Source organism: Dermacentor variabilis, chromosome 4 (assembly GCF_050947875.1).
Source record: "Dermacentor variabilis isolate Ectoservices chromosome 4, ASM5094787v1, whole genome shotgun sequence".
Taxonomy (NCBI): domain Eukaryota; kingdom Metazoa; phylum Arthropoda; class Arachnida; order Ixodida; family Ixodidae; genus Dermacentor; species Dermacentor variabilis.
Window position 1 is genome coordinate 83864275 of NC_134571.1, and position 13526 is coordinate 83877800.

At 43.0% G+C, this 13526-nt stretch overlaps 1 protein-coding gene across 2 annotated transcripts in view; it reads right to left on the reverse strand.

Moving 5' to 3' along the window:
- Nucleotides 1–13526, reverse strand: part of msps (msps cytoskeleton-associated protein 5) — a 113264-nt gene that overhangs the window by 38734 nt on the left and 61004 nt on the right. For both annotated transcript variants that reach the window (XM_075689613.1, XM_075689614.1), the window contains exons 17-21: nt 13032–13184; nt 7700–7909; nt 5620–5755; nt 3852–4045; nt 2814–3004 (exon numbers count right to left, since the gene is read on the reverse strand). In XM_075689613.1, coding sequence (XP_075545728.1) covers nt 2814–3004; nt 3852–4045; nt 5620–5755; nt 7700–7909; nt 13032–13184 — 884 coding nt within the window. The remainder of the gene's footprint in view (nt 1–2813; nt 3005–3851; nt 4046–5619; nt 5756–7699; nt 7910–13031; nt 13185–13526) is intronic.

The following is a 13526-nucleotide window of genomic DNA, read 5'->3' on the forward strand; positions in this document are numbered from 1 at the left end:
CGTTGTGAGCTTCATCCATAGAGCTTGAGCTCATCTCGTAAGCTTCATCCGTAGAGAAGTTTTTAAAGGTGAAAAATGCAAGAAGCTCCAATCGGCATATGTACCAAAAGAGACGGTATACTTCCAAGTTTGTAAACGTGAGTGCTAGCGAAATACTCAATGCAATAGAAGAAATGGAGTCAGAGAGAACACTGGTGTGAGACATACATCAGATTCCCCCCATCCTCATTGTTCACCTAAATCGTCATTGTTCCTGTGGCAGAAAGATGGAGACTAGGGCTCTGAACTGAACATGATGCTCGACATCAAAGACGAGGCCACCCGTAGTGACCTACAAGAATGATTATCTGCATATAGAAAAAGTCACCGAGAAATGGCAATGCAGAACGGAGTGCAAGCGGAGTGGTTGTATGCAGCTAAATGATGATCCTCATTTATTTTTGTTTCGTGGTCTGTGTTCTAAACCCAAATCTTAAGAGAGAGCTGTCAAAGGACTCCAGTGTTTACCGTTCATTTTTATGCAAAGTGGAAAGCAAGGAAAAGATGCCGGAGACTACACAAAATTTTTTTTAGATCACTGTAGAAGCACTTCAGAGTACTGCTCATACATTTTGAAGGAAAGAAATGTGAGAAAAAACGTACTAACCAGCAAGACGTACTATCCAAAGCCACTAAAAAACTTGGCAGACTCAGGTGTAGTTGACATTTACATAATGCAAACCATGGTGCGAATTGTTGCAGCATGAGACGCCTACGTGCACCGAACTAGTGGGGCTCAAGCGACCCGAGATCCATGTTGTAGTTTTCTTAATGCATAGTGTTTTAACCCTTTGAGGTTCAATGACGTAAATATACGGCGCCGCGAACAAGTCCAAAAATGGTCGATGCCGTATATTTACAGCGCTGTCTGTACGTTTAAAAAGCACGCCAAAATCCTAATTTTTTTTTTTTTCTATTATGTGCTGCCACTATGTGGGAATGCAGGGAATTTTTTTTGCAGGCCTCCCTCTTTCTGTTTTCGTTGCATGGGTTGTTTTAGAGCTAGTTTGCTCCCGCGCGTCTGTATACTACCGCTCGCGCATTGGCGCGCGCGCACACCGGTGGGCAGTGGTTTGGATTTCGTTCCACAGGCAGTTTCGGCTTGTTTCGCTTGCAAAACTGATGGCTGTCTTGTTACTAATCGCTCAAAGGGCTACCACTTGTTTCTCACTCGTTTAGTGCTCGCAAGCGTGGGCATAGGAAGAATGCCGCCGTGCATGCGCTTCCGGTGTTTTTTTTTTTTTTGACACTCACGACAACTAATTGCCTCTGGTTGACGATAAGATGAAGATTAGCGGAAGTTTGTCACAAGTTTTGCTTTTTTGACTGGCACACAACCACATAGTTTTCTTGAGTGCGCGCAACTACGCAGTTCGATTACGCTATGGACGTAAATATTAATGTTAGAGCAGGAACAGGTGAGATTTGCGAAATATTCTCGCGTGCGCAATTTCAAAGCCTTGAACTATGCATATAACAATGCATCAAATTTTTCATTCTTGTAAGTTTACTTCCTTTTTTACTGTGGTTATTCATGAATGAAGAGTATACATATACCAACACAAAATATATTTTCTCACTTTACGGTCACCCTAGAAATATTACGGTAAATATTTTTTTAAATAGGTCCCCCCCCCCCCAAGAAGAATTGGAATCTGCAATAAAAAAAATTCGACCCTCGGTGGTCGCATATGGCAACAAAAATCGACCCTCGAAGGGTTAAGAGAGCGGTGGGAAACCAGAAAAAAAGTGAGCCGATGGCAACCCCAGAATCAGATGCATATGATGCTGCCAGAGCGAGGCATTATGCTCACTGTGCTGTTTGCAGCAGGGAATGGTGGCACGCTTGTGGTATCGCCTAGTAAAGGCATGCAGTATGCTTCCTATGGCACTTTGCCATATGTGTTTTGAAACAGATAGGTGAAGATGCTTATCGCAATAGGATTGGCAGCGATAGCTGTGAACGTGGTGTGTGACGACCCAAGAGGAGATTTGGTGATTCAAGAATAGAAATCTGAGTGCGTGCCGATGTCTTCATGCGAGATGGCCTGGCGGGTATTGTGGGGAAGCTGCTGCAGTAGGCGGCTATTGCTCGGGCCTTTTCTTTTCTACACAGCAGTTGGAATACATATAATACGACTGCAAGTTTAGCTATGTACTGAAAGTTGGTGCCGAATAATGTATGAATGAATGTATGGACCACTAAAGAAGTGTAAACTGTATTAGGTCATTTTTTGTGTTCTCAATTGTGAATGTTGGCACCGGGAAATCTTACATAATGGGATCATATCAATGAGGGTCTACTGCCTATGTTCTACACAGTGCAGAATAAAGCTGGAAAAAAAAAGAAATGTAGCTCCGTGGAAACAGCTATCAAGGTTTATGGAGAAATCATGGACCTAAAGCTCAGGCCAGCAGACCTCGGCCAGTACTATATTGTTCTTTCTCTTCCATCGCGTGCAATGGCACTGGAAGCACTCATTCCTGCAACGTCACAGGTTAAAAGGAAAGAAAAAAAATTTGAATGGCTTTGTGGGGGTTGTTTTAGATATTTCTTCAAGCCAGCTGTGGTTGCTGAATAGGATAGCTAGTTTTGTGGCATAGTTTATACATGGATGGATGGACCGGTGGATGCACAGACACTTTGAGAGCTAAAGAACGTTTAAAAGCAATAAGCTGTGCAAGTGATGACTTTGGTGAATTTGATATCTGTCACATCAAAGACATTCCCTCACAGTCTTTTTCAAGACATCGCCAAACCAAATGCTTCGCACCTGTGCACCACTTCCTCTGGCTCAGGCTCTGGCTCCATCATGGTGGCAGATGCAAACACAGCCGACTGCGGTCGTGGCGGTGTCGGGTTCTTGACGGGCGGGGATTCCTCAGGTGGCAACACAGTCATGCGGCGGGTGCGTGACGCCCGCTTGATGCGTTCTTCCAGTAAAGACTTGTCCTTGTCCGAAAGCTGCGCACAATTGGTTGCGCCACAGTCTTAACATTGCGTACTAATAGTTAAAAGTTTCTGCACAACACATTATAGACACTATAGAAAGGAAGTGCTGACTCCTTTGATTTGCGATTGCAATATCTGCCCGTTATGAGCACGCAACATGTCTCTAACCTACGACTTGCACTTGGAAACATCACAACGGCGCATTTTCCTTTTTTCACAGCAGCAGAAAGCCAGATGCTCCGCAAAGGCAAATTTCCTGTTAAAGTGTTTTTTAAAGAACATCCAAATGCAAGACGATGACTTAGAGCACATTCATCAAACAGCAATAATGAACCAGATAATTACAATGGCCAAAAATTAATAAGCATAAATTTTACAGCAAAATTCCTTTCCTCCTACAACCAGCTGAAGCATGCCACTTCACAGATCGAGTTGTGAAACTGTAAACACAAATCTAATTGAAGTGCATTTACGGAATGCACACTACAAAGAATTTCTGGTTCTGCCATCAAATAAGCGAGAGAATGCATCTGAGTAACGGCAACTTCGAGGATGACGTAGGCCCTCGTCAGGGCGCGCGAGCATCCAACTGCAGGCATAAATAAAGTTTCTCCAATCCAATCCATCTGATCTTGGTGAACAACAACCCAAAGCATGAAAACAAAGCAACAAAACAAGACAAAAAAGAGACAAACCTTACGTATTATTACACTCACTGTGAGCTACAAGAGAGCACTTTGCCACATGCCTTCGCATTGTAGTTAATACCGAGTGTCTCATGTCTCACTCTCTTGACATCCTGTTCACCACACTGTTTTCTTGCTCGAGTGAGGCTTGGATTAGACAGACACAAACCTACCTGGCCAATGTACTTGAAGACCCTCTCCTCCTCGCGGAAGTAGGCCTGTACGACGCAATTGAGCGCTGCATTCCTCACAGCATTGTCCCTGTCCGAAATGTGCCTAGCCACTTCCTTGAGAAGCACTGGGGGTGTGGGCTCAGAGATGGGAAGGCCGAGAACTTCGAAAAGGAAGCCCAGTTCCTCCAAGCACTCTAGAATAAAGAGGGGCAGTCACCAGAAAAATCCCGCATAGCTGTGAAGGCAGACACAGAGTTTTTCTTCTTTTTTTTCCCAGTGTATTTTGTTCTCAGATAAAGGGATGCTAAAGAGAAACAGCAAATCAGTTTATAGACGTTCTACGATGCTCCTGCGCTGACACGTCCATCCCTTGCCTCAGCTTGCCTCCACTGGCTCCGTTTACAACGGCGTTACAATGCACCCTTCCAAGCTCATTACGCCTTGTCCATTCCATTATTTTCTATGTAATCACTCAGGAATGCTGCAATCAATGCTACATTTCCTTATGTCATGCTCTGAGCTTAAAACAGCCATGTATTGAGAGTTCTACAGTAGCTAACAGAAAAGAAGTAATATCGTCACTCGTGTACATTGGCTCATGATGAAACATTCAGCTTTGAACATTGTTACATAACGTGTAAACCACTAATTCATCGACACTTTAAGAGTGCACTTTCAGTGAATGAGGCCGGACATGAGTGGAGACCAAATATTATTTACAAGCGTAAAAGAGTTTACTAAATTTATTGTGTTATTTGGCCATCATATTTTTCTAGGAGCTTTGCCTTTGATAATAATTGCGAAGTTGTTTTGCTACAGCAAAACATTGCTTTGGGTTAGATGAATGTGACATTTTATTCTGGGGTTTTGGAGGAAAGAAACAAGGATGAAGAAAATGTGGGAGGACAGTACCTACAATTAAGCAGACTAATCAGAATGCCATTAACAAGTGGTACATCATTTTTCAATGCCTCTCCATTGCAAACACAAAACATTGACCTAAAGCTTTCAGTATAAAGATCAATGTGAGAATGCCACAGCTGGCCAATCCACGAGCTAGGAAGCAACCTTACTCAAGTGCGTACGCGTACAGCATATTTAGCAGATTCTAAAACCAAATGGGTTTAGTGTGCTCATGTTCATTATTTGAAGAGAAAATGAAGGTCAATGTGCCACTTTAAAATTCTGCACCAGAACAGCAGTGCTGGCACGTATTATTGTCTGAACTCTCAGTCCATTTTGTGATATCAGGCCTCACAGTGCCACTAATCTCTGTTACAGCTCAAGATCATGACAATGCTTTCTTTACTGTAGAGCCTTTATATAGGCACCCTAACCCCAGAAAAAGTGTCACATGCTTAATTTACAGTGGTATGACGAGTACCTGCGAAGTTTCTTAGCAAAGAGCTTCTGCTGAAGGCATTGCCGACCTGGAAAAGACATCTCTGTTTACGATAAAGGCAGCATTACCATTAGTGCGGATATCTTGGCTTCTGATTAAATATTTAGGTACTGTACTACACTTCAGGCCAAGTTTGTGACTAAGTGTTCAACACAGCCTTGTTCAGGAATCACAAAGGCTCTGCAACCTACTGTAAGCAACTTGAGAGTTTTCACATAGCGCCTCCACTAGAACGCACCTAAAATAACTAAGTTTTGATCTTGCAACCTTGCTCTCAGCATCACAATTCGGTGGGTGCTGAGCCACCGACACAAATGACGAGCTCTACGAGATCGAGCTGTTGAAAGGGATAAGTGCAGTACGCACCTGCACGTTGGCGTGCGTTCTTGGATGACAGACCCTGCATGAGGTAGTTGAACGCCTTGATGCCTGGGAAGACCTTGTAGATGCGCCGGAAGATATCATGCACCCCTTTGCGCACCGTGTCCTTAGGATCCCCAGCCTGCAAGAAAGGGAGGCAAGCGAAAGCCTTACAAACTGGTGCCAATGCTATTCCATTCGTAATTTAACATTTGAATACTTGCATGCCCCGTGAATAGAGTTTGCTACTGTATTCATACTGTATTCTCGAAATTTCTGTTTGAATATAAGATATAACAGCACTCATCGAAGTTTATGGGGAGACAGTAAAACGAAAAGTAGTTACTGTTCAATTGTAAAAAAGCCAAAGTTGCTGCAGAGATGCACGAATCGCTAAGCAAAAGTACGGAGTACATTAAAAAAAAAAAAAAAAAACATTCACACCCTTTCAGGTTATATCTTGTGCTTCCTTCAAAACTCTGCACTTGCGACTTTCCCATAAAGAATGCTATTTCATGCTGATTACGTGCATGCAATTTGCAACCTGGAAATAGTACCAGGCGTGCAGTGTTAAAGAAAGGAGAGGCTTGCAAGAAATGACGATTATTACTTGGGGACAAGCTAACCCTGAAAAATTGCAAGCTTTTCTTGGATTACCTGGTTTCTACTCAGCATTTTCCAGTCATTAAATAACGATGCATCGCTTTTAGGCTATCCTATGGCTATTTTCATGATTTAGGCAAAACAGTTTATTAATTAGACAATCTCACCACCATGTTTCCTATGCTTTGAACAATCTGGCAGTGTGCTGCTTCTATGGTTCATTATTGTCATGGTATGCCAGGTATGACCACCTCTAATTTGTTTATGTAGTTTACAAGCTTCTCAGTTGACAAGAAAGTCCATTTGTGAACTGAAATATATCAAATAATGTTAATAAGCCTTCTTTTACTTTACTAATCAGACTTGCAATGCAACCTATATTTCGTTTTCAGAAATGAGAAAAAATTCAGTATCTTCGAATTAAAATTTAATTCCCAACACAAGGTCATGTTGTAGGCTCCCCTTTATTTAAAGCTTATTTTCCTCCAACATTAATAAATTCCACAATTTGAACACCTTCACGACAAATGTTGAATTCAATGTGGTTTGCACAAATGAATTTTTCATAAAGTGGTGAAACAAGATTGAATGAAAAGTAGTAAAGGGAGGAGCCCCTTTTTCGTTCATAAAACAAATCGGCCATACCTGCTTACTTCATCTCAAAAGCCGATAGCCTCAAGATATGTGATGCAGCTTCCAACTAAAAAGAAAGAGGGTGCAAAAAGAACAAGAAAAAGATAGAAAGAAAGAAAGACTTTCTGTGCTCTTTCTCCCACTTGAATTAAGTCACTGCTTCTGTGACAAACTCGCAGCAAGTGGTATGAAAGTATTTCTAAATGTTCCCACCATACAAATACTTCACAGAGCTATTAAACTTTGTTCTCTTCAGACAAAATTCAGATAAAGATTAGCATATTGAAGATTTACAGTCCTGATCAGCACGGCAGCCATACAAAATGTGCAGCTGTACAAATATGCTGGGTGTCCAAATGTAAGTGGCCCATCTAATTCAGTTAGTCTGGCCCAAAGATGTACCACAAAATGGGATTTCCAAGAGCTGCTACACCACAGGACAAAAAATACAATTTTTCAAGCAATTCGAGCTCCTATTCAGCAGCACCAGATCCGAGATGTCAATGACTACTGCACTGTCGAAGAGAGCTTTACTAATATTGCACTCATGAATATGTAACGACTGTCCGTCACTATGTTGTCCCCGCTTCACGAAAATCCAGTTTACCTTGCCGTGGGGGTCATTGCCCTAGCCAATTTACATCGCCTTGCCTTGCCATGGGGGTCATTGCCCCTGCTCTTTCTTGGAACCGAAGCGGCCGCCCGTCTAGGGCGCCACCACTGCCACTTGGCAAACCTGCTTATACTTTTTTAATAAAGCTTCCGATTCTCCGTTCTCGACCTGCCAAAACGTGTACTTCTTGCCTCTGCTAAACCAAGCTGCCAACAAATAAACGATCATTTACAGCACCTTGAGGATCAGGTACGGCAGGAAGGAAGATGCCTCGAGGTCATGCATCCTATAGCCCGCGTCGTACAGCGCTGGAAACAGCGCCTGCAGGTACTCCAGAGCTCGCAGCAGAACACTTGGGTTGGTGTCAAAGAAGCGAAGAGTGAGCCACTTGAGCACAAGGTCCACATTGGCACTCGTGGCTTCCACACCACCGGAGCTGCTCAGAAACTGCATAAGAACACCCAAGAAAGACTTTAGGCTCCTTAAAACAAACAGAAAAACAGAGCCACTTAATTATCACTTGTAGAAATCGATAAAATGATTCAGCTGATGTGATCAATTAAAATGCCTACTGATTTCAGGGTTGTATGAAGATACATTTAATAAAGCGGCCATGACACCAAAATGTCTAGCTTGAGTTATGCATTGCATATTAGAATATAAGCGTCCCACAGCAAGCTGGCAAAATTTGAGCACATCCTGGGTGATATAAAATTTGTCCAATATTTATTTTATGTCACAGCTGAACCATACAGCAGTCTGGCAACACTAAGTGGCGACGAAATGAATTGGCACTCCCAGAAACTGCACCAGGGATTGGCTTCTTTTCGCAGCTTGCGCTATTAAGCAAATTACAACAAAGAAATTCAATTCCGACTGGGTTCAGTCCCAACAGAAAATGCATCGCGCGACACCTGTATACGTAACAATGAAGATGCACCTGCTCTTTACCATGGGTGCCGACGTGGTTGACCTGTGCAGCGCAAACGATGGCTATGTGATGCACGGTTCATGCTTTCATCGGTTGCACAGAAAGGGCTTACGATAACCTACCTACTGTAAAGATGGGACAGCCCTTCTATATTTTGGAGGAAAACTGGAAGGCAAATCTTTCTATGCAATAAATGATTGCCATTGAGCGTGAATCCACCATTAAACTGAGAACCTCATTGGTATTCAGTACAACATCATGTCACCAGTTCTTAAGCCTCAGAGGGGAAAGTAACCACCTGATTATATTGTATTGAAGAGACAGTATATTGATAAAAGAATATTTTCCCGCCCTTCATATACTAGAACTGAGCTGTAGTCAGTGCTGGCATACTAATTTGAAGTTCCCTTTATTGAAGAGACACTAAAGGCAAATACTAAGTCGAACTAAAATGATGGATTAGCGCCCAAGAATCTCCAAGGCGTCAATATTATCACAAACAGAGCCTTAATAATTGAGAAATTGAGGTAAATGCAGGACGTGATTAGAGACTCCCGCAGGACATTCAAGCCCTCGCAAAATGAAGAAAGCATCCCTCCGTTAAATTCCATCACTAGTACTCAACCACTTGTTGCAAAAGAACATCCTTGTATTGTATCACAAAACAAAATAAAATGCTACTTGTCCAGTTCTATATTATTTTAAGAAAAAAGCTCACCGAAATTACCCTTGACAATACCACGGGTGGTCGAAAGGTTTCGTTTTTGCTCGACTCCGTGCCGCCCATGCTTTTGCATTTCAGTAGTTTCATTGTGTAGTGCTGCACTGGTTTTGCTGGCTTGCGAAACTAGAATTCTCTGCTACTTGCAGTTTGTGCAACTTCTATGTGATGTCACGGGATGCCCGAATGGTCTACGCCACTTGACCAAAAAACAGATGCAGTGGCGAATCCATCACTCTGTCTTGGCTTGGTACAGCCATCTGTCGGGTGTTGTTTTACTCAATGACGGCAGCAAAGGATGGCGATGGCGTATGCAACGTCACCACTCCCCCGGTTTGGCGGGAGATTTGAATGAAAAAAAAAAGGTATTCAGACCCTTCAGATACAATTTTCTCATAAACTAAGTTTTTTTCTTGGCATGAAACAAACACGGCGAGGTTTCTGGAATGGTAGTCCACGTCAACGTAGTATTTGCTTTTAGTGTCCTTTTGAGAGCAGACCATGCTGTATACAGTAAAATCCCATTAATACGTAGGTAGTTGGTGGGGAACATGGATCAGGTACGCAATAAGTGATGTACCAATTAACCAACAATGGCAGATGAGTGGCTATAGACTTACTGGCCAAAAGAATGTGTTAATTCTCACTCACGCACACGCAGACAAGTTTTATTTGCGAGGAAGCGGCAAAAAATCCTATTTTCACTTGCCACCGTGGTGGCCTTGCAGCGACAATGGAAACCTCAAACTCAGCAAGGCTACAAGTCAGTTTCTCCATCAAGCTCCACTTCTCTGCGAATGCCTTCACGACGGTCAACGTAGTACTAGCTGCATTTGATATGGAAAGGCCATCATCCCCGATGTCAACCATGACGGCAACGTAGAACTGCTAGAAGATATGGGAGCAGTAAACATGTCATGGCTACCATGTTTTAACATTACTGTATAGGAAAGGTCCATGCACCACATTTCGCCAATTCGATGCTTGTGATCTTGTCTGATGAGAAAGATCTCTCGTCAAAGTGATTTGGAGCACTTAAAAAGATCTTTCATTTTCGAAGGACGGGCAGTAGCACTGAAGTTCTGCAGTTTCTTAGCAGCTCCAGGCATTGCATTCGTCGGTATCGATAGCTGAAATAGACAACTAGTATGCATAGGTGAATGCTAAGCCCAGGCGAAAGCGACAAAGTAGCGATACCTTATATGTGTCAAAAAAATTAAGTAAATACTACGCACTATCCGTTTGGCATGTGTTAAGCAACTATGACTTAAGCGGTCAGCTATAGCATTAGGTTCAATGGCGACAGAGAGGAAGATTCATTGCAACTATATTTAAACTAGAATTACTTATTAAGCGAGGACGCATTAACAAGGCTTTACTGTATCGGTTTATATACACCCAAGTTACATGAAAAATTTTACAGACCTTCATATACTAGAACTGAGCTGTAATCAGTGCTGGCGTACTAATTTGGAGTTCCCTGTATTCAGAGTAGACCATACTGTATACCTTGATTTATATGTACCCAAGTTACTGATAACTTGCTACATACTCGTTATGCAATGCTAGGAGATTCAAGCATGTGCAGCACAGTCTTTTCTTGCAAAAAATTTGTGCGAATTAAAATTTTATGATACATCTGCAGGCATTCGACTCACAATCTACTACTTGCACATCCCTAGTCATCGCTATCTAGCATCTGCATGTGCAACAGAGAATAAACGGCCAAGAACAGGTACTGTAACGTCAGAGAGTTGCAGCTGTCACACAACTGACCTCGTTACAAGCACGCATTTCGACTGAACAGTAACTGCCTCAATCAGTAGCTAGCTGCTCAATTTTTCAGCATGCATCAGAATAACAATGATAACCTCTAACAAGCACCACTGCATTATAAAAAAAAAAGCCACACACACATAATGCAAAAGAGAAAGCTAATGGTACATTTTCAGTCTGTCATGTTGCCATTTCTATACTCAAAATGAACAAAGCTTAATACTGTATTTACCCGTATAATGAACACACACCCCAAATTAATTGCGAAAAATCTTTTTTTTTTTCCCTTGCGTAATGAACTTTGCTACTGTGCAGCCGCGTGATCAAACGACCGTGCTCTAGTTTTTTTAGGAGACTACAATCTGACTCATGCACATGTGTTTGAAGCAAGCGCACTTAATGCTTAACGCATCCTTTCCGCCAGTGTTGGTGCAAAGGCACCTCGCAGATTCGAGACAGAAAAAAACATAACTGGCTCTCTGCAACATACGCAGTATATGTGCTTTATGCTGACGTAATAGAAAAGCATGTGCGCAGGATGCCCGACCAGGCGCGGCGCACGGGAGCGTTAAGTGAAGAAGAGGCAGCCAACACTTGATCGGCATAGTGGTCACAGTCGGGTACAGTGTCAAATTAGCGTGTCTGTGGCTCGCTTTTCTGCCTGCCTTGGGTTTCAATGTATGTGATGGGCCTTAAGTTGAGTTATGCACCTGCTGCGGGACAGAGTGTATCTGTTCACAAAACGGAAATGCTGATCGGACACCGATCAACTTTGATATGCCGATGAGCAGGACGGTCAAGGAAAGAGATGCACACAGTGTGCTTGTCAAAATAGGTGCGTGCTTTACCGTGACGCTTGCGATAACAGTAGACTGCCAGAAGCGGCTACAAGGATGAGCTGGGACGCAATCGGGGATCGCAGACTTTGTGTGGCTGACGCGTTGGTTCTTTATTCTATGGTGAACCACGATGTGGATGAAATGGCCAGCGACCTCAACGGCAGGTCTGGTGGTTCCGATGCGGAGTCTAGTTACGGGTTGCAAGTAGTATACCTGTATTTTTACTGCAAAGTTATCTTATGCATGTTCCAAATCATTACCATCTTACTTTTCAATTTTTGCTGTTCTGAAAATGTCTCCATGAGATTTACCCCACATAATGAATGCAGCCTCGACTTTGCTTCAGTGAATTGGGAAACAAAGTGCATTCATTACGCGACTATACACAGTACCGTAAAGGTAGGTTCTGGATAAATTTTTACCACCCAGTATTCATCATCATCATCATCAGCCTGGTTACGCCCACTGCAGGGCAAAGGCCTCTCCCATACTTCTCCAACAACCCCGGTCATGTACTAATTGTGGCCATGTCGTCCCTGCAAACTTCTTAATCTCATCCGCCCACCTAACTTTCTGCCGCCCCCTACTACGCTTCCGTTCCTTTGGAATCCAGTCCGTAACCCTTAATGACCATCGGTTATCTTGCCTCATTACATGTCCTGCCCATGCCCCCCCATTTCTTTTTTCTTCATTTCAACTAAGATGTCATTAACTCGCGTTTGTTCCCTCACCCAATCTGCTCTTTTCTTATCCCTTAATGTCACACCCATCATTCTTCTTTCCATAGCTCGTTGCGTCGTCCTCAATTTAAGTAGAACCCTTTTCGTAAGCCTCCAGGTTTCTGCCCCGTACATGAGTACTGGTAAGACGCAGCTGTTATACACTTTTCTCTTGAGGGATAATGGCAACCTGCTGTTCACCATCTGAGAATGCCTGCCAAACGCACCCCAGCCCATTCTTATTCTTCAGATTATTTCCGTCTCATGATTCGGATCCATCGTCACTACCTGCCCTAAGTAGATTTATTCCCTTACCACTTCCAGTGCCTCGCTACCTATTGTAAATTGCTGTTCAGATTCTGAACAACAATTTCAGTGTTCCCAGTGTTCAGATTTATGCAAAATCCAGGCACAAGAACTTTTACATGTTGGTTCCATTGAATAGTGGCCAAGAATCAATCCTCCTCCTGTAGTTCTGTGCAATGCCAAGCAGCATAACTGAATGACGACCAAGCCTCTGCAGTACACATCTAACCACAAGGACAGTCAATGAACAAGAAAACAGAGCCGTCAAAAGCCTGACCTCGAGGAGCATGTCAATGGCTTTGATGTGCATCTTGAAATCAGCACTGAAGCAATTGGCCACCAGTGAAGGGGCCCAGTTGGCCACCACCATCTGCTCCTTCAGCTGCTGGTAGAACTCCTCACGTGGAGCGCTGAAGTTCCACTTGAGCAGCTGCGACAAAAGAAAGTAAAAAAAAAGGAAATGAGACCCTGCTGAAAACATTTCCCGAATGAGAGTTCTACATCCCATATTTCAAAACAGGTGGCAAACAAGCACATTTACGACAGTGGCACATTTATGACAGCCGCATTACGTTTTATAGGCCCTTCCATGGACACATTCAGGTGGAATCAAAGAAGAGCAATCCGTCCCTGTTATGGCATGGTTTTGCTTTTAAAAAGAGTTTTGGTATGAGCAGTCTTTCCACACAAGTTAACTACACTACTAACTACACAGCAGTTACTACACAGCAGTAAGTACACAGCGGAGCAGGCTTGGAATTTTTCTACTTTT